This window comes from Telmatherina bonti (genome assembly GCF_933228915.1).
Source record: "Telmatherina bonti genome assembly, chromosome: 6".
Taxonomy (NCBI): domain Eukaryota; kingdom Metazoa; phylum Chordata; class Actinopteri; order Atheriniformes; family Telmatherinidae; genus Telmatherina; species Telmatherina bonti.
Window position 1 is genome coordinate 932,384 of NC_136624.1, and position 21,140 is coordinate 953,523.

Sequence of the window (21,140 nt, forward strand, 5' to 3'; positions counted from 1 at the left end):
GAAACATCACGTCTGGATTGAAACATCACGTCTACATGGAAACATCACGTCTGGATTGAAACATCACGTCTGGATTGAAACATCACGTCTGGATGGAAACATCACATCTACATGGAAACATCACGTCTGGATGGAAACATCACATCTACATGGAAACATCACGTCTGGATGGAAACATCACATCTACATGGAAACATCACGTCTGGATGGAAACATCACATCTACATGGAAACATCACGTCTGGATGGAAACATCACGTCTGGATGGAAACATCACGTCTGGATTTAAACATCACGTCTGGATGGAAACATCACGTCTGGATTGAAACATCACGTCTGGATTTAAACATCACGTCTGGATGGAAACATCACGTCTGGATTTAAACATCACGTCTGGATGGAAACATCACGTCTGGATGGAAACATCACGTCTGGATTGAAACATCACGTCTGGATGGAAACATCACATCTACATGGAAACATCACGTCTGGATTGAAACATCACGTCTGGATGGAAACATCACGTCTGGGTGGAAACATCACATCTACATGGAAACATCACGTCTGGATTGAAACATCACGTCTGGATTGAAACATCACGTCTGGATTGAAACATCACGTCTGGATGGAAACATCACGTCTGGATTGAAACATCACGTCTGGATGGAAACATCACGTCTGGGTGGAAACATCACATCTACATGGAAACATCACGTCTGGATGGAAACATCACGTCTGGATTGAAACATCACGTCTGGATTGAAACATCACGTCTGGATTGAAACATCATGTCTGGATGGAAACATCACGTCTACATGGAAACATCACGTCTGGATGGAAACATCACGTCTGGATGGAAACATCACGTCTGGATGGAAACATCATGTCTGGATTGAAACATCACGTCTGGATGGAAACATCACGTCTGGATTGAAACATCACGTCTGGATGGAAACATCACGTCTACATGGAAACATCACGTCTGGATTGAAACATCACGTCTGGATTGAAACATCACGTCTGGATGGAAACATCACATCTACATGGAAACATCACGTCTGGATGGAAACATCACATCTACATGGAAACATCACGCCTGGATGGAAACATCACATCTACATGGAAACATCACGTCTGGATGGAAACATCACATCTACATGGAAACATCACGTCTGGATGGAAACATCACGTCTGGATTGAAACATCATGTCTGGATGGAAACATCACGTCTGGATGGAAACATCACGTCTGGATGGAAACATCACGTCTGGATTGAAACATCACGTCTGGATGGAAACATCACATCTACATGGAAACATCACGTCTGGATTGAAACATCACGTCTGGATGGAAACATCACGTCTGGGTGGAAACATCACATCTACATGGAAACATCACGTCTGGATTGAAACATCACGTCTGGATTGAAACATCACGTCTGGATGGAAACATCACGTCTGGATTGAAACATCACGTCTGGATGGAAACATCACGTCTGGGTGGAAACATCACATCTACATGGAAACATCACGTCTGGATGGAAACATCACGTCTGGATTGAAACATCACGTCTGGATGGAAACATCATGTCTGGATGGAAACATCACGTCTACATGGAAACATCACGTCTGGATGGAAACATCACGTCTGGATGGAAACATCACGTCTGGATTGAAACATCACGTCTGGATGGAAACATCACGTCTGGATTGAAACCACGTCTGGATGGAAACATCACGTCTACATGGAAACATCACGTCTGGATTGAAACATCACGTCTGGATTGAAACATCACGTCTGGATGGAAACATCACATCTACATGGAAACATCACGTCTGGATGGAAACATCACATCTACATGGAAACATCACGTCTGGATGGAAACATCACATCTACATGGAAACATCACGTCTGGATGGAAACATCACATCTACATGGAAACATCACGTCTGGATGGAAACATCACGTCTGGATTGAAACATCATGTCTGGATGGAAACATCACGTCTGGATGGAAACATCACGTCTGGATGGAAACATCACGTCTGGATTGAAACATCACGTCTGGATGGAAACATCACGTCTGGATTGAAACATCACGTCTGGATGGAAACATCACATCTACATGGAAACATCACGTCTGGATGGAAACATCACATCTACATGGAAACATCACGTCTGGATGGAAACATCACATCTACATGGAAACATCACGTCTACATGGAAACATCACGTCTGGATGGAAACATCACGTCTGGATGGAAACATCACGTCTGGATTGAAACATCACGTCTGGATGGAAACATCATGTCTGGATGGAAACATCACGTCTGGATGGAAACATCATGTCTGGATTGAAACATCACGTCTACATGGAAACATCACGTCTGGATTGAAACATCACGTCTACATGGAAACATCACGTCTGGATTGAAACATCACGTCTGGATGGAAACATCACATCTACATGGAAACATCACGTCTGGATGGAAGCATCACATCTACATGGAAACATCACGTCTGGATGGAAACATCACATCTACATGGAAACATCACGTCTGGATGGAAACATCACATCTACATGGAAACATCACGTCTGGATGGAAACATCACGTCTGGATTGAAACATCACGTCTGGATGGAAACATCACGTCTGGATGGAAACATCACGTCTGGATGGAAACATCACGTCTGGATTGAAACATCACGTCTGGATGGAAACATCACGTCTGGATTGAAACATCACGTCTGGATGGAAACATCACATCTACATGGAAACATCATGTCTGGATGGAAACATCACGTCTGGATTGAAACATCACGTCTGGATTGAAACATCACGTCTGGATGGAAACATCACGTCTGGATTGAAACATCACGTCTACATGGAAACATCACGTCTACATGGAAACATCACGTCTACATGGAAACATCACGTCTGGATGGAAACATCACGTCTGGATGGAAACATCACGTCTGGATTGAAACATCACGTCTACATGGAAACATCACGTCTGGATGGAAACATCACGTCTGGATGGAAACATCACGTCTGGATTGAAACATCACGTCTGGATTGAAACATCACGTCTACATGGAAACATCACGTCTACATGGAAACATCACGTCTGGATGGAAACATCACGTCTGGATTGAAACATCACGTCTACATGGAAACATCACGTCTACATGGAAACATCACGTCTGGATGGAAACATCACGTCTGGATGGAAACATCACGTCTGGATGGAAACATCACGTCTGGATGGAAACATCACGTCTGGATGGAAACATCACGTCTGGATGGAAACATCACATCTACATGGAAACATTGTAGTGGAATATATTATGCTATTGATGTTACAGAGAGGACACGGCAGCAGCCGATGATGGCAGAAAGAGACTTTATTTATTACAGACTAACACAGCTTCAGTGGGACAAGGGGAAGGCCTTTTTCAGGAGAAAGCCAGTCACTTATATAGGGCTCATCCCTGCAGTGATACTTCTTTCCATGGGAAGGCATGTCAGAAGTTGCTAATTATACACTGTCCAAGCTGACTGGTGATGTTGACATAGTTGCTATGTTACTTCAACAGATATCATTGTTTACCAGGTTGACCTTGGATCAAATCTAACTCCCACAACATCACGTCTGCATGGAAACATCACGTCTCCATGGAAACATCATGTCTGGATGGAAACATCACGTCTGCATGGAAACATCAAGTCTGGATGGAAACATCACGTCTCCATGGAAACATCATGTCTGGATGGAAACATCACGTCTCCATGGAAACATCATGTCTGCATGGAAACATCACGTCTCCATGGAAACATCACGTCTGCATGGAAACATCACGTCTCCATGGAAACATCAGGTCTAGATGGAAACATCACGTCTGCATGGAAACATCACATCTGCATGTGTAATATGTAGAAAAATGTGATTCATTTAACCAAAAATCCTTCATTTGTTTTATAATTTTTTCATTTATTTAATTTTTATGCCGTATTTTGTTTTATTATGTTTCTACTTTTTTTTAATTGAAAAATTAATTGAGCTTCATCGCTTCAATAAACGCTTGTATCTACTCATGGCATCGTCACTTGTGCAGCGCTTCCTCCTTCAGTCTGCTTCCAGCTGCAGCGGAGGAAGGAAAGCCTGTTTGGAGCGCTTTTTAATTTGCTTTTAAATCTTTAAAAGAACGAATGTGAGAAAACTGATCTTCTAAGTTTAATGTTGTGTTTGTTTGCAATAAGAGATGGTGGAGAAGGAAAAGTTTATCATAAAGTTTTAAATTTCCTGTCAAGCAGTTTGTGTGTTAGCTAGCCGACAACGCATGCGTGGCGCTCGCCCTCTTGTCTGGCTTAAACGAGGTTTCATGTCACGGGCAGGAGTGCTGGGTTGGCTGCATGTGTTGCTGCTCCTCACATGGTTGCACTTCCTTGTCATTTTGTGCAGAATAAACACGTCATTGGTTTGGGCTGAATGGCAGTGCTGGTTTCTTTGGTCATTCACACAACGCACAGTAACTTCTATGGTGGTAGCAGGGTCCAAAGCATAACCAGTCACACATGGAAACATCACGCTTCAGTTTCAAAAGATTGTTTTTGTTTTAACTTTCCCATAGAAATATTTACAAAATAATACAATGTCATATCTATATTATATGAAAATTTCTTGTTCTGTTTATAACTGAGGTAAATTTCGTAACTACACATAGGTGTATGTATGAACTTTTCATTACTAAATGAGTTTTTTCTTTGGTGAGTGGCAGTATGTTGTGTGGTTTAACTAATGTACACTGTAAAATTGCAAATATACCGTCTTCACTTTTAAATGTACCAGAAAACAGCTGTAAAATAGGTGTCCACTGTCATGGACATGATGCATTAAAGGGTTAAAGCCTGGATGCATTTATAATCATGTCAAATTAAAATAAATACTGGAAAATAAAGGTTAGAAAAACTATAAAAGACTGGAAAGAAAATGATTGTAAAAATGTATTCAGTAATTTAAAAACAAATCAAATGAAAACATCTGGGGTTAAAGGTTAAAACCTGTGCCCACATGACAACACTCTTTTATTCCACAACGACAATCCATCATGGTGAAAAAAGCATTAGTAACACCAAAGAACAGCTCAGAATACATGTAGCTGTAAAATGTGAGGATTGATTACAGACTGGAAGTAAAACTCAAACTTACAGAAGCAAACACTGAAACAAAGTACATCTGCATGAAGTCTGTGAACCTTTATTATAGAGGGTTTTTTAGTCTTTATGTTAATTAGTGTGTAATTACCTGTTTTCTCAGTTTAGATGGAAGAAAGGTGATGTTGCAGTGTTGTATTTTTCTTCCTCAATTATACTGATGGACTTTAGTGCATTGCTGGGTTCAGCCATCACTGAACACCTTGTTTAGTTTCATTTACAATATTTTCTGTATGTTTAAAGGCTTGAATATCCGCCAGATGGGACGTGAGAGCACAGAGACTGAGGCGTGAGCAAACGTGTCGAAACACATCAGTTTCAGACCATTCTTTATGTTCATTTCTAGATTTTATTCCAATGAACAATAGAAACAATATATATAGTAAAAGTCATGTTCAGAGCATGTAGTCCACTAGTGGACACATAAAAAAAATGTTGAGGTGAAGATATTTCTTATGTTGCCTGGCAGGCCTTACATCGTCCACGAGAAGCCGGAACTTTCTTCTTGTTCTCGAGGCGCCGAGAAAAAAATGACGCTGTTTTGTTCTGAGCCTTAAATCGACTTTCCACCAGAAGAGTCGATTTGATTAGGAAGACAACAAATGTGGCCCCTGACTTTGTTTTACTTCGCTTTCACTCTGAACCTTTCTTAACTGGAGGACCTGCAGTTACTACAACTAACCAAGAGGAAAGAAGAGGAAAATCTGGCTCAGCGATGATCTGGTTTTCATCAGACTGTGTCCAGTATGAGCATCACGAGAAGCAGCCCCATACCCACCATGTTGTCTCTGGTTCACTGGACGCTCTGTTTGCTGTCACACTGTTAACAAACTGCGACAGGATTCACTGGAAAGTGAACGAAGACAACATTCATACCACTCCAAACGAACCGTACCATCCGTGGAAGCAGACTGGCGCACCACTGGAGGTGTCAGGAAGAGCAGCTGGAGAATTCAATCCTGCTTAATGCAGATACTTTATGTTCTGTTGGTCGGTTCATTTAGTGCGTCCACCAATAGTAGCTGGAATATTCCCTCCAATCTTCCAGGATTTTTGTAAACAATTGCAAAGGTCACAAGAACAGCTCCTATTACCCTAATAGATCTATGCTGCACATAGATCTGCAGCATAAAGCTGGTTTACTCTGTAGAACACAATCTGGAATATGTTGCAGCAAAAGTACCGTCATTTGGTGAGTTTCAGCCTTCATGTCAGTTAAGTCTTAGTGCATGTCATTTATCTTAAAACAAGCAAATAAAGGACCATCGGTTATTAAAAAAAACAGGAGACCAAACAAATACAGGGATGGAGAATGTTCAGCGCTGAAATGGGTGAAGGAGTTCTCCTAAAAACTGGTCCTGGATGAGAAAACATTCATGAACACCACAGATTTTGTAAAAAAAAAAAAAAAAGCACCTGAATGAGGACTAACCAGGAATTTGATGACTTAAGAAGAAAGAAACTGCAACGAAAGAGGCGAACCTACCTTGGTTGGTATCAAAAATATTGACGTTCTTGGTGAACTTGGAGCTCTGGTGTCCTCCACCCTGCCGTAGTCCTCCCAGCAGACACAGCCTCCCAATGGAGTCCCATATCACACCCCCATAGGTACGTTTGCAAGGCATGATGGGTAGTGAGGTCCAAGACCGTGTTTCTGTGTCATACACCTCAAAAGCCTTGACAGGTCGCTTACACTGTCGTCCACCTTTAAGAAAAAGTCACTTTTCTAATCCGATCTGACAAAACAGAGCAGTTCCAGCAAACAAGACCATGTTGGTGTGTGTGAATACCTGCGACGTAGAGCTTGTTGCCGTGCAGATGTGTGTTAGCATCGTAGCGTGGAGTCGGTATGGGAGGAAGTAGCGCCCACACGTCCTTTCGGAGGTCGTACTGCTGTAGGACGCTGCGAGGGAGAAGGTCAGCGCCCATTCCCCCAACAGCCAGAGCCCGACCGTCTAAACATGGAACAGAAGTACGCAGTGATGTCATTTGCTGCTAGCAGGTAGCGGCTTTCTTCAGTCAAGCAGATGCAAACACTTCCACTTCCTAGTGAAGCAGTAAAATCTCCCAGGATGCATGAGAAGTTCAACTCATGACTGAATGGTGAATTTATTGAGTCCAAACGAATCTCCATCTGCTACTCCTAGTATGATGTCATTTATAACAACAATCCTAAAAAAGATACAGGTTTGGTCACATCATGTACATTTTATCCCCATTATTGCACATTTCTTATTAAAAACACATCCCACCAGTAAGTAAACAAGTAAATAAAGGTACGGTCTGATTCTCTTGATGTTGTAGAGAGCATAGAACAGGTACGTGCAACCGAGGCAACATGGACCTTAAAGGTCAACTGGTCATCCACCATGACCCCAAGATTCCGGGCAGCAAACGTAGGAACAAGCGCGACAGAGTCAAGGTTCACACTTAATTGCGGATGTAAGGAAGGATTGACTGGACCGACGATGAGCTCTGTCTTGGACAGATTGAGCTGAAGGTGGCGATCCTTCATCCATGCAGAGATATCAGCAAGGCAAGCTGATATTCTCATTCTCATTGTTGTTCAGACTGGTCCCAGGTGATAATCAGACTGGTCCCAGGTGATGATCAGACTGGTCCCAGGTGATGATCAGACTGGTCCCAGGTGATGATCAGACCGGTCCCAGGTGATGATCAGACCGGTCCCAGGTGATGATCAGACTGGTCCCAGGTGATGATCAGACTGGTCCCAGGTGATGATCAGACCGGTCCCAGGTGATGTTCAGACAGGTCCCAGGTGATGATCAGACTGGTCCCAGGTGATGATCAGACCGGTCCCAGGTGATGATCAGACCGGTCCCAGGTGATGATCAGACTGGTCCCAGGTGATGATCAGACCGGTCCCAGGTGATGTTCAGACAGGTCCCAGGTGATGTTCAGACAGGTCCCAGGTGATGTTCAGACCGGTCCCAGGTGATGTTCAGACTGGTCCCAGGTGATATTCAGACCGGTCCCAGGTGATGATCAGACTGGTCCCAGGTGATGATCAGACTGGTCCCAGGTGATGATCAGACCGGTACCAGGTGATGATCAGACCGGTCCCAGGTGATGTTCAGACCGGTCCCAGGTGATTATAAGACCCTGTCCCAGGTGATGATCAGACCGGTCCCAGGTGATGATCAGACTGGTCCCAGGTGATATTCAGACCGGTCCCAGGTGATGATCAGACAGGTCCCAGGTGATATTCAGACCGGTCCCAGGTGATGATCAGACAGGTCCCAGGTGATGATCACACTGGTCCCAGGTGATGATCAGACAGGTCCCAGGTGATGATCAGACCGGTCCCAGGTGATGATCAGACCGGTCCCAGGTGATGTTCAGACTTGTCCCAGGTGATGATAAGACCGGTGCCAGGTGATGATCAGACTGGTCCCAGGTGATGATCAGACTGGTCCCAGGTGATGATCAGACAGGTCCCAGGTGATGATCACACTGGTCCCAGGTGATGATCACACTGGTCCCAGGTGATGATCAGACTGGTCCCAGGTGATGTTCAGACCGGTCCAAGGTGATGATCAGACAGGTCTCAGGTGATTATAAGACCCTGTCCCAGGTGATGATCAGACCGGTCCCAGGTGATGATGAGACAGGTCCCAGGTGATGTTCAGACCGGTCCAAGGTGATGATCAGACAGGTCTCAGGTGATTAGAAGACCCTGTCCCAGGTGATGATCAGACCGGTCCCAGGTGATGATGAGACAGGTCCCAGGTGATGATCAGACCGGTCCCAGGTGATGATGAGACAGGTCCCAGGTGATATTCAGACTGGTCCCAGGTGATGATCAGACAGGTCTCAGGTGATTATAAGACCCTGTCCCAGGTGATGTTCAGACTGGTCCCAGGTGATATTCAGACCGGTCCCAGGTGATGATCAGACCGGTCCCAGGTGATGTTCAGACAGGTCCCAGGTGATGATGAGACAGGTCCCAGGTGATGTTCAGACAGGTCCCAGGTGATGATGAGACAGGTCCCAGGTGATGATCAGACAGGTCCCAGGTGATGATCAGACTGGTCCCAGGTTATGTTCAGACTGGTCCCAGGTGATGATCAGACTGGTCCCAGGTGATGATCAGACTGGTCCCAGGTGATGTTCAGACCGGTCCAAGGTGATGATCAGACAGGTCTCAGGTGATTATAAGACCCTGTCCCAGGTGATGATCAGACCGGTCGCAGGTGATGATGAGACAGGTCCCAGGTGATGTTCAGACCGGTCCAAGGTGATGATCAGACAGGTCTCAGGTGATTATAAGACCCTGTCCCAGGTGATGATCAGACCGGTCCCAGGTGATGATCAGACAGGTCCCAGGTGATGATCAGACCGGTCCCAGGTGATGATCAGACCGGTCCCAGGTGATGTTCAGACTGGTCCCAGGTTATGTTCAGACTGGTCCCAGGTGATGATCAGACTGGTCCCAGGTGATGTTCAGACTGGTCCCAGGTGATGTTCAGACCGGTCCCAGGTGATGATCAGACCGGTCCCAGGTGATGATCAGACCGGTCCCAGGTGATGTTCAGACTGGTCCCAGGTGATGATCAGACCGGTCCCAGGTGATGATCAGACCGGTCCCAGGTTATGTTCAGACTGGTCCCAGGTGATGTTCATACAGGTCCCAGGTGATGATCAGACTGGTCTCAGGTGATGATCAGACTGGTCCCAGGTGATGATCAGACCGGTCCCAGGTGATGATCAGACCGGTCCCAGGTGATGTTCAGACCAGTCCCAGGTGATGATCAGACCGGTCCCAGGTGCTGATGAGACAGGTCCCAGGTGATGTTCAGACTTGTCCCAGGTGATGATCAGACCGGTCCCAGGTGATGATAAGACCGGTCCCAGGTGATGATCAGACCGGTCCCAGGTGATGATCAGACAGGTCCCAGGTGATGTTCAGACCAGTCCCAGGTGATGATCAGACCGGTCCCAGGTGCTGATGAGACAGGTCCCAGGTGATGTTCAGACCGGTCCCAGGTGATGATAAGACCGGTCCCAGGTGATGATCAGACCGGTCCCAGGTGATGTTCAGACCAGTCCCAGGTGATGATCAGACCGGTCCCAGGTGCTGATGAGACAGGTCCCAGGTGATGTTCAGACCGGTCCCAGGTGATGATAAGACCGGTCCCAGGTGATGATCAGACTGGTCCCAGGTGATGATCAGACAGGTCCCAGGTGATGATCAGACCGGTCCTAGGTGATGTTCAGACTCGTCCCAGGTGATGATAAGACCGGTCCCAGGTGATGATCAGACCGGTCCCAGGTGATGTTCAGACCAGTCCCAGGTGATGATCAGACCGGTCCCAGGTGCTGATGAGACAGGTCCCAGGTGATGTTCAGACCGGTCCCAGGTGATGATAAGACCGGTCCCAGGTGATGATCAGACCGGTCCCAGGTGATGATCAGACAGGTCCCAGGTGATGATCAGACCGGTCCCAGGTGATGATCAGACCGGTCCAAGGTGATGTTCAGGATGGTCCCAGGTGATGTTCAGACTCGTCCCAGGTGATGATAAGACCGGTCCCAGGTGATGATCAGACCGGTCCCAGGTGATGTTCAGACTGGTCCCAGGTGATGTTCAGACTGGTCCCAGATGATGATCAGACTTGTCCCAGGTGACGTTCACACTGGTCCCAGGTGATGTTCAGACAGGTCCCAGGTGATGTTCACACTGGTCCCAGGTGATGTTCAGACAGGTCCCAGGTGATGTTCACACTGGTCCCAGGTGATGATAAGACCGGTCCCAGGTGATGTTCAGACTGGTCCCAGGTGATGTTTAGACCAGTCCCAGGTGATGATGAGACAGGTCCCAGGTGATGTTCAGACCGGTCCCAGGTGATGATGAGACAGGTCCCAGGTGATTAAGGGACCCTGTCCCAGATGATGATCAGACCGGTCCCAGGTGATGATCAGACAGGTCCCAGGTGATGATCAGACTGGTCCCAGGTGATGATCAGACTGGTCCCAGGTGATGATCAGACCGGTCCAAGGTGATGTTCAGGATGGTCCCAGGTGATGTTCAGACTGGTCCCAGATGATGATCAGACCAGTCCCAGGTGATGATCAGACAGGTCCCAGGTGATGATCAGACCAGTCCCAGGTGATGATCAGACCGGTCCCAGGTGATGATCAGACTTGTCCCAGGTGATGATCAGACCGGTCCCAGGTGATGATGAGACAGGTCCCAGGTGATGATCAGACCAGTCCCAGGTGATGATCAGACAGGTCCCAGGTGATGATCAGACCGGTCCCAGGTGATGATCAGACTTGTCCCAGGTGATGATCAGACCGGTCCCAGGTGATGATCAGACCGGTCCCAGGTGATGATGAGACAGGTCCCAGGTGATTAAGGGAACATGGCCCAGGTGATGATAAGACCGGTCCCAGGTGATGTTCAGACTGGTCCCAGGTGATGATCAGACTTGTCCCAGGTGATGATCAGACTTGTCCCAGGTGATGATCAGACTTGTCCCAGGTGATGATCAGACCGGTCCCAGGTGATGTTCAGACTGGTCCCAGGTGATGTTCAGACTGGTCCCAGGTGATGTTCAGACCGGTCCCAGGTGATGATCAGACCGATCCCAGGTGATGATGAGACAGGTCCCAGGTGATTAAGGGAACATGGCCCAGGTGATGATAAGACCGGTCCCAGGTGATGTTCAGACTGGTCCCAGGTGATGTTCAGACCAGTCCCAGGTGATGATCAGACCGGTCCCAGGTGATGATCAGACTGGTCCCAGGTTATGTTCAGACAGGTCCCAGGTGATGATGAGACAGGTCCCAGGTGATTAAGGGACCCTGTCCCAGGTGATGATCAGACAGATCCCAGGTGATGATGAGACAGGTCCCAGGTGATTAAGGGACCCTGTCCCAGGTGATGATCAGACCGGTCCCAGGTGATGTTCAGACCAGTCCCAGGTGATGATCAGACCGGTCCCAGGTGCTGATGAGACAGGTCCCAGGTGATGTTCAGACCGGTCCCAGGTGATGATAAGACCGGTCCCAGGTGATGATCAGACCGGTCCCAGGTGATGTTCAGACAGGTCCCAGGTGATGATCAGACAGGTCCCAGGTGATGATCAGACCGGTCCCAGGTGATGATCAGACCGGTCCAAGGTGATGTTCAGGATGGTCCCAGGTGATGTTCAGACTCGTCCCAGGTGATGATAAGACCGGTCCCAGGTGATGATCAGACCGGTCCCAGGTGATGTTCAGACTGGTCCCAGGTGATGTTCAGACTGGTCCCAGATGATGATAAGACTTGTCCCAGGTGATGGTCAGACCGGTCCCAGGTGATGATAAGACCGGTCCCAGGTGATGATCAGACTGGTCCCAGGTGATGTTCAGACTGGTCCCAGGTGATGATGAGACAGGTCCCAGGTGATGTTCAGACCGGTCCCAGGTGATGATGAGACAGGTCCCAGGTGATTAAGGGACCCTGTCCCAGGTGATGATCAGACAGGTCCCAGGTGATTAAGGGAACATGGCCCAGGTGATGATAAGACCGGTCCCAGGTGATGTTCAGACTGGTCCCAGGTGATGTTCAGACCAGTCCCAGGTGATGATGAGACAGGTCCCAGGTGATGTTCAGACCGGTCCCAGGTGATGATGAGACAGGTCCCAGGTGATTAAGGGACCCTGTCCCAGGTGATGATCAGACAGGTCCCAGGTGATGATCAGACCGGTCCCAGGTGATGATCAGACCGGTCCAAGGTGATGTTCAGGATGGTCCCAGGTGATGTTCATACTGGTCCCAGATGATGATCAGACCAGTCCCAGGTGATGATCAGACCAGTCCCAGGTGATGATCAGACAGGTCCCAGGTGATGATCAGACAGGTCCCAGGTGATGATCAGACAGGTCCCAGGTGATGATCAGACAGGTCCCAGGTGATGATCAGACTGGTCCCAGGTGATGATCAGACTGGTCCCAGGTGATGATCAGACCGGTCCCAGGTGATGATCAGACCGGTCCAAGGTGATGTTCAGGATGGTCCCAGGTGATGATCAGACCAGTCCCAGGTGATGATCAGACCAGTCCCAGGTGATGTTCAGACCAGTCCCAGGTGATGATCAGACCGGTCCCAGGTGATGTTCAGACTGGTCCCAGGTTATGTTCAGACTGGTCCCAGGTGATGTTCATACAGGTCCCAGGTGATGATCAGACTGGTCTCAGGTGATGATCAGACTGGTCCCAGGTGATGATCAGACCGGTCCCAGGTGATGATCAGACCGGTCCCAGGTGATGATCAGACTGGTCCCAGGTGATGTTCAGACCAGTCCCAGGTGATGATCAGACCGGTCCCAGGTGATGATAAGACCGGTCCCAGGTGATGATCAGACCGGTCCCAGGTGATGATCAGACAGGTCCCAGGTGATGTTCAGACTTGTCCCAGGTGATGATCAGACCGGTCCCAGGTGATGATAAGACCGGTCCCAGGTGATGATCAGACCGGTCCCAGGTGATGATCAGACCGGTCCCAGGTGATGATCAGACAGGTCCCAGGTGATGTTCAGACCAGTCCCAGGTGATGATCAGACCGGTCCCAGGTGATGATCAGACAGGTCCCAGGTGATGTTCAGACCGGTCCCAGGTGATGATCAGACCGGTCCCAGGTGATGATCAGACCGGTCCCAGGTGATGATGAGACAGGTCCCAGGTGATTAAGGGACCCTGTCCCAGGTGCTGATGAGACAGGTCCCAGGTGATGATCAGACTTGTCCCAGGTGATGATCAGACTTGTCCCAGGTGATGATCAGACTGGTCCCAGGTGATGATCAGACTTGTCCCAGGTGATGATCAGACCGGTCCCAGGTGATGATGAGACAGGTCCCAGGTGATTAAGGGACCCTGTCCCAGGTGATGATCAGACTTGTCCCAGGTGATGATCAGACTGGTCCCAGGTGATGATCAGACTTGTCCCAGGTGATGTTCAGACTGGTCCCAGGTGATGTTCAGACAAGTCCCAGGTGATGATCAGACCGGTCCCAGGTGATGATCAGACTGGTCCCAGGTTATGTTCAGACAGGTCCCAGGTGATGATGAGACAGGTCCCAGGTGATTAAGGGACGCTGTCCCAGGTGATGATCAGACCGGTCCCAGGTGATGTTCAGACCAGTCCCAGGTGATGATCAGACAGGTCCCAGGTGATGTTCAGACTGGTCCCAGGTGATGTTCAGACCGGTCCCAGGTGATGATCAGACCGATCCCAGGTGATGTTCAGACAGGTCCCAGGTGATGATGAGACAGGTCCCAGGTGATGTTCAGACAGGTCCCAGGTGATGATGAGACAGGTCCCAGGTGATGATCAGACAGGTCCCAGGTGATGATCAGACTGGTCCCAGGTTATGTTCAGACTGGTCCCAGGTGATGATCAGACTGGTCCCAGGTGATGATCAGACTGGTCCCAGGTGATGTTCAGACCGGTCCAAGGTGATGATCAGACAGGTCTCAGGTGATTATAAGACCCTGTCCCAGGTGATGATCAGACCGGTCGCAGGTGATGATGAGACAGGTCCCAGGTGATGTTCAGACCGGTCCAAGGTGATGATCAGACAGGTCTCAGGTGATTATAAGACCCTGTCCCAGGTGATGATCAGACCGGTCCCAGGTGATGATCAGACAGGTCCCAGGTGATGATCAGACCGGTCCCAGGTGATGATCAGACCGGTCCCAGGTGATGTTCAGACTGGTCCCAGGTTATGTTCAGACTGGTCCCAGGTGATGATCAGACTGGTCCCAGGTGATGTTCAGACTGGTCCCAGGTGATGTTCAGACCGGTCCCAGGTGATGATCAGACCGGTCCCAGGTGATGTTCAGACTGGTCCCAGGTGATGATCAGACCGGTCCCAGGTGATGATCAGACCGGTCCCAGGTTATGTTCAGACTGGTCCCAGGTGATGTTCATACAGGTCCCAGGTGATGATCAGACTGGTCTCAGGTGATGATCAGACTGGTCCCAGGTGATGATCAGACCGGTCCCAGGTGATGATCAGACCGGTCCCAGGTGATGTTCAGACCAGTCCCAGGTGATGTTCAGACCAGTCCCAGGTGATGATCAGACAGGTCCCAGGTGCTGATGAGACAGGTCCCAGGTGATGTTCAGACCAGTCCCAGGTGATGATCAGACCGGTCCCAGGTGCTGATGAGACAGGTCCCAGGTGATGTTCAGACTTGTCCCAGGTGATGATCAGACCGGTCCCAGGTGATGATAAGACCGGTCCCAGGTGATGATCAGACCGGTCCCAGGTGATGATCAGACAGGTCCCAGGTGATGTTCAGACCAGTCCCAGGTGATGATCAGACCGGTCCCAGGTGCTGATGAGACAGGTCCCAGGTGATGTTCAGACCGGTCCCAGGTGATGATAAGACCGGTCCCAGGTGATGATCAGACCGGTCCCAGGTGATGTTCAGACCAGTCCCAGGTGATGATCAGACCGGTCCCAGGTGCTGATGAGACAGGTCCCAGGTGATGTTCAGACCGGTCCCAGGTGATGATAAGACCGGTCCCAGGTGATGATCAGACTGGTCCCAGGTGATGATCAGACAGGTCCCAGGTGATGATCAGACCGGTCCTAGGTGATGATCAGACCGGTCCCAGGTGATGTTCAGACTCGTCCCAGGTGATGATAAGACCGGTCCCAGGTGATGATCAGACCGGTCCCAGGTGATGTTCAGACCAGTCCCAGGTGATGATCAGACCGGTCCCAGGTGCTGATGAGACAGGTCCCAGGTGATGTTCAGACCGGTCCCAGGTGATGATAAGACCGGTCCCAGGTGATGATCAGACCGGTCCCAGGTGATGATCAGACAGGTCCCAGGTGATGATCAGACCGGTCCCAGGTGATGATCAGACCGGTCCAAGGTGATGTTCAGGATGGTCCCAGGTGATGTTCAGACTCGTCCCAGGTGATGATAAGACCGGTCCCAGGTGATGATCAGACCGGTCCCAGGTGATGTTCAGACTGGTCCCAGGTGATGTTCAGACTGGTCCCAGATGATGATCAGACTTGTCCCAGGTGACGTTCACACTGGTCCCAGGTGATGTTCAGACAGGTCCCAGGTGATGTTCACACTGGTCCCAGGTGATGTTCAGACAGGTCCCAGGTGATTAAGGGAACATGGCCCAGGTGATGATAAGACCGGTCCCAGGTGATGTTCAGACTGGTCCCAGGTGATGTTTAGACCAGTCCCAGGTGATGATGAGACAGGTCCCAGGTGATGTTCAGACCGGTCCCAGGTGATGATGAGACAGGTCCCAGGTGATTAAGGGACCCTGTCCCAGATGATGATCAGACCGGTCCCAGGTGATGATCAGACAGGTCCCAGGTGATGATCAGACTGGTCCCAGGTGATGATCAGACTGGTCCCAGGTGATGATCAGACCGGTCCAAGGTGATGTTCAGGATGGTCCCAGGTGATGTTCAGACTGGTCCCAGATGATGATCAGACCAGTCCCAGGTGATGATCAGACAGGTCCCAGGTGATGATCAGACCAGTCCCAGGTGATGATCAGACCGGTCCCAGGTGATGATCAGACTTGTCCCAGGTGATGATCAGACCGGTCCCAGGTGATGATGAGACAGGTCCCAGGTGATGATCAGACCAGTCCCAGGTGATGATCAGACAGGTCCCAGGTGATGATCAGACCGGTCCCAGGTGATGATCAGACTTGTCCCAGGTGATGATCAGACCGGTCCCAGGTGATGATCAGACCGGTCCCAGGTGATGATGAGACAGGTCCCAGGTGATTAAGGGAACATGGCCCAGGTGATGATAAGACCGGTCCCAGGTGATGTTCAGACTGGTCCCAGGTGATGATCAGACTTGTCCCAGGTGATGATCAGACTTGTCCCAGGTGATGATCAGACTTGTCCCAGGTGATGATCAGACCGGTCCCAGGTGATGTTCAGACTGGTCCCAGGTGATGTTCAGACTGGTCCCAGGTGATGTTCAGACCGGTCCCAGGTGATGATCAGACCGATCCCAGGTGATGATGAGACAGGTCCCAGGTGATTAAGGGAACATGGCCCAGGTGATGATAAGACCGGTCCCAGGTGATGTTCAGACTGGTCCCAGGTGATGTTCAGACCAGTCCCAGGTGATGATCAGACCGGTCCCAGGTGATGATCAGACTGGTCCCAGGTTATGTTCAGACAGGTCCCAGGTGATGATGAGACAGGTCCCAGGTGATTAAGGGACCCTGTCCCAGGTGATGATCAGACAGATCCCAGGTGATGATGAGACAGGTCCCAGGTGATTAAGGGACCCTGTCCCAGGTGATGATCAGACCGGTCCCAGGTGATGTTCAGACCAGTCCCAGGTGATGATCAGACCGGTCCCAGGTGCTGATGAGACAGGTCCCAGGTGATGTTCAGACCGGTCCCAGGTGATGATCAGACCGGTCCCAGGTGATGTTCAGACAGGTCCCAGGTGATGATCAGACAGGTCCCAGGTGATGATCAGACCGGTCCCAGGTGATGATCAGACCGGTCCAAGGTGATGTTCAGGATGGTCCCAGGTGATGTTCAGACTCGTCCCAGGTGATGATAAGACCGGTCCCAGGTGATGATCAGACCGGTCCCAGGTGATGTTCAGACTGGTCCCAGGTGATGTTCAGACTGGTCCCAGATGATGATAAGACCGGTCCCAGGTGATGGTCAGACCGGTCCCAGGTGATGTTCAGACCGGTCCCAGGTGATGGTCAGACCGGTCCCAGGTGATGATAAGACCGGTCCCAGGTGATGTTCAGACCGGTCCCAGGTGATGGTCAGACCGGTCCCAGGTGATGATAAGACCGGTCCCAGGTGATGATCAGACTGGTCCCAGGTGATGTTCAGACTGGTCCCAGGTGATGTTCAGACTGGTCCCAGATGATGATAAGACCGGTCCCAGGTGATGTTCAGACCGGTCCCAGGTGATGGTCAGACCGGTCCCAGGTGATGATAAGACCGGTCCCAGGTGATGATCAGACTGGTCCCAGGTGATGTTCAGACTGGTCCCAGGTGATGATGAGACAGGTCCCAGGTGATGTTCAGACCGGTCCCAGGTGATGATGAGACAGGTCCCAGGTGATTAAGGGACCCTGTCCCAGGTGATGATCAGACAGGTCCCAGGTGATTAAGGGAACATGGCCCAGGTGATGATAAGACCGGTCCCAGGTGATGTTCAGACTGGTCCCAGGTGATGTTCAGACCAGTCCCAGGTGATGATGAGACAGGTCCCAGGTGATGTTCAGACCGGTCCCAGATGATGATAAGACCGGTCCCAGGTGATGTTCAGACTGGTCCCAGGTGATGTTCAGACCAGTCCCAGGTGATGATCAGACTGGTCCCAGGTGATGTTCAGACTGGTCCCAGATGATGATAAGACCGGTCCCAGGTGATGTTCAGACCGGTCCCAGGTGATGGTCAGACCGGTCCCAGGTGATGATAAGACCGGTCCCAGGTGATGATCAGACTGGTCCCAGGTGATGTTCAGACTGGTCCCAGGTGATGATGAGACAGGTCCCAGGTGATGTTCAGACCGGTCCCAGGTGATGATGAGACAGGTCCCAGGTGATTAAGGGACCCTGTCCCAGGTGATGATCAGACAGGTCCCAGGTGATTAAGGGAACATGGCCCAGGTGATGATAAGACCGGTCCCAGGTGATGTTCAGACTGGTCCCAGGTGATGTTCAGACCAGTCCCAGGTGATGATGAGACAGGTCCCAGGTGATGTTCAGACCGGTCCCAGGTGATGATGAGACAGGTCCCAGGTGATTAAGGGACCCTGTCCCAGGTGATGATCAGACCGGTCCCAGGTGATGATCAGACAGGTCCCAGGTGATGATCAGACTGGTCCCAGGTGATGATCAGACTGGTCCCAGGTGATGATCAGACCGGTCCCAGGTGATGATCAGACCGGTCCAAGGTGATGTTCAGGATGGTCCCAGGTGATGTTCATACTGGTCCCAGATGATGATCAGACCAGTCCCAGGTGATGATCAGACCAGTCCCAGGTGATGATCAGACAGGTCCCAGGTGATGATCAGACAGGTCCCAGGTGATGATCAGACAGGTCCCAGGTGATGATCAGACTGGTCCCAGGTGATGATCAGACTGGTCCCAGGTGATGATCAGACCGGTCCCAGGTGATGATCAGACCGGTCCAAGGTGATGTTCAGGATGGTCCCAGGTGATGATCAGACCAGTCCCAGGTGATGATCAGACCAGTCCCAGGTGATGTTCAGACCAGTCCCAGGTGATGATCAGACCGGTCCCAGGTGATGTTCAGACTGGTCCCAGGTTATGTTCAGACTGGTCCCAGGTGATGTTCATACAGGTCCCAGGTGATGATCAGACTGGTCTCAGGTGATGATCAGACTGGTCCCAGGTGATGATCAGACCGGTCCCAGGTGATGATCAGACCGGTCCCAGGTGATGATCAGACTGGTCCCAGGTGATGTTCAGACCAGTCCCAGGTGATGATCAGACCGGTCCCAGGTGATGATAAGACCGGTCCCAGGTGATGATCAGACCGGTCCCAGGTGATGATCAGACAGGTCCCAGGTGATGTTCAGACTTGTCCCAGGTGATGATCAGACCGGTCCCAGGTGATGATAAGACCGGTCCCAGGTGATGATCAGACCGGTCCCAGGTGATGATCAGACCGGTCCCAGGTGATGATCAGACAGGTCCCAGGTGATGTTCAGACCAGTCCCAGGTGATGATCAGACCGGTCCCAGGTGATGATCAGACAGGTCCCAGGTGATGTTCAGACCGGTCCCAGGTGATGATCAGACCGGTCCCAGGTGATGATCAGACCGGTCCCAGGTGATGATGAGACAGGTCCCAGGTGATTAAGGGACCCTGTCCCAGGTGCTGATGAGACAGGTCCCAGGTGATGATCAGACTTGTCCCAGGTGATGATCAGACTTGTCCCAGGTGATGATCAGACTGGTCCCAGGTGATGATCAGACTTGTCCCAGGTGATGATCAGACCGGTCCCAGGTGATGATGAGACAGGTCCCAGGTGATTAAGGGACCCTGTCCCAGGTGATGATCAGACTTGTCCCAGGTGATGATCAGACTGGTCCCAGGTGATGATCAGACTTGTCCCAGGTGATGTTCAGACTGGTCCCAGGTGATGTTCAGACAAGTCCCAGGTGATGATCAGACCGGTCCCAGGTGATGATCAGACTGGTCCCAGGTTATGTTCAGACAGGTCCCAGGTGATGATGAGACAGGTCCCAGGTGATTAAGGGACGCTGTCCCAGGTGATGATCAGACCGGTCCCAGGTGATGTTCAGACCAGTCCCAGGTGATGATCAGACCGGTCCCAGGTGCTGATGAGACCGGTCCCAGGTGATGATCAGACCGGTCCCAGGTGATGATCAGACTGGTCCCAGGTTATGTTCAGACCAGTCCCAGGTGATGATCAGACCGGTCCCAGGTGATGATGAGACAGGTCCCAGGTGATGTTCAGACCGGTCCCAGGTGATGATCAGACCGGTCCCAGGTGAAGATCAGACAGGTCCCAGGTGATGATCAGACCGGTCCCAGGTGATGATCAGACCGGTCCAAGGTGATGTTCAGGATGGTCCCAGGTGATGTTCAGACTCGTCCCAGGTGAGGATAAGACCGGTCCCAGGTGATGATCAGACTTGTCCCAGGTGATGATCAGACCGGTCCCAGGTGATGATCAGACCGGTCCCCGGTGATGATGAGACAGGTCCCAGGTGATTAAGGGACCCTGTCCCAGGTGATGATCAGACCGGTCCCAGGTGATGATCAGACTTGTCCCAGGTGATGATCAGACCGGTCCCAGGTGATGATCAGACTTGTCCCAGGTGATGATAAGACCGGTCCCAGGTGATGATCAGACTTTTCCCAGGTGATGATCAGACCGGTCCCAGGT

The 21,140-nt window shown here is 50.4% G+C and overlaps 2 protein-coding genes across 2 annotated transcripts in view; both read right to left on the reverse strand.

Moving 5' to 3' along the window:
* Positions 1-21,140, reverse strand: part of LOC306757709 (uncharacterized protein) — a gene marked incomplete at its 3' end in the record, with an annotated part of 493,032 nt that overhangs the window by 341,225 nt on the left and 130,667 nt on the right. The gene's annotated exons all lie outside the window — the stretch shown is intronic.
* klhdc8a (kelch domain containing 8A) overlaps positions 1-21,140 on the reverse strand; it is a gene marked incomplete at both ends in the record, with an annotated part of 102,300 nt that overhangs the window by 65,558 nt on the left and 15,602 nt on the right. The window contains 2 exons of the mRNA XM_079242438.1: positions 6,700-6,918; positions 7,004-7,168. Coding sequence (XP_079098564.1) covers positions 6,700-6,918; positions 7,004-7,168 — 384 coding nt within the window. The remainder of the gene's footprint in view (positions 1-6,699; positions 6,919-7,003; positions 7,169-21,140) is intronic.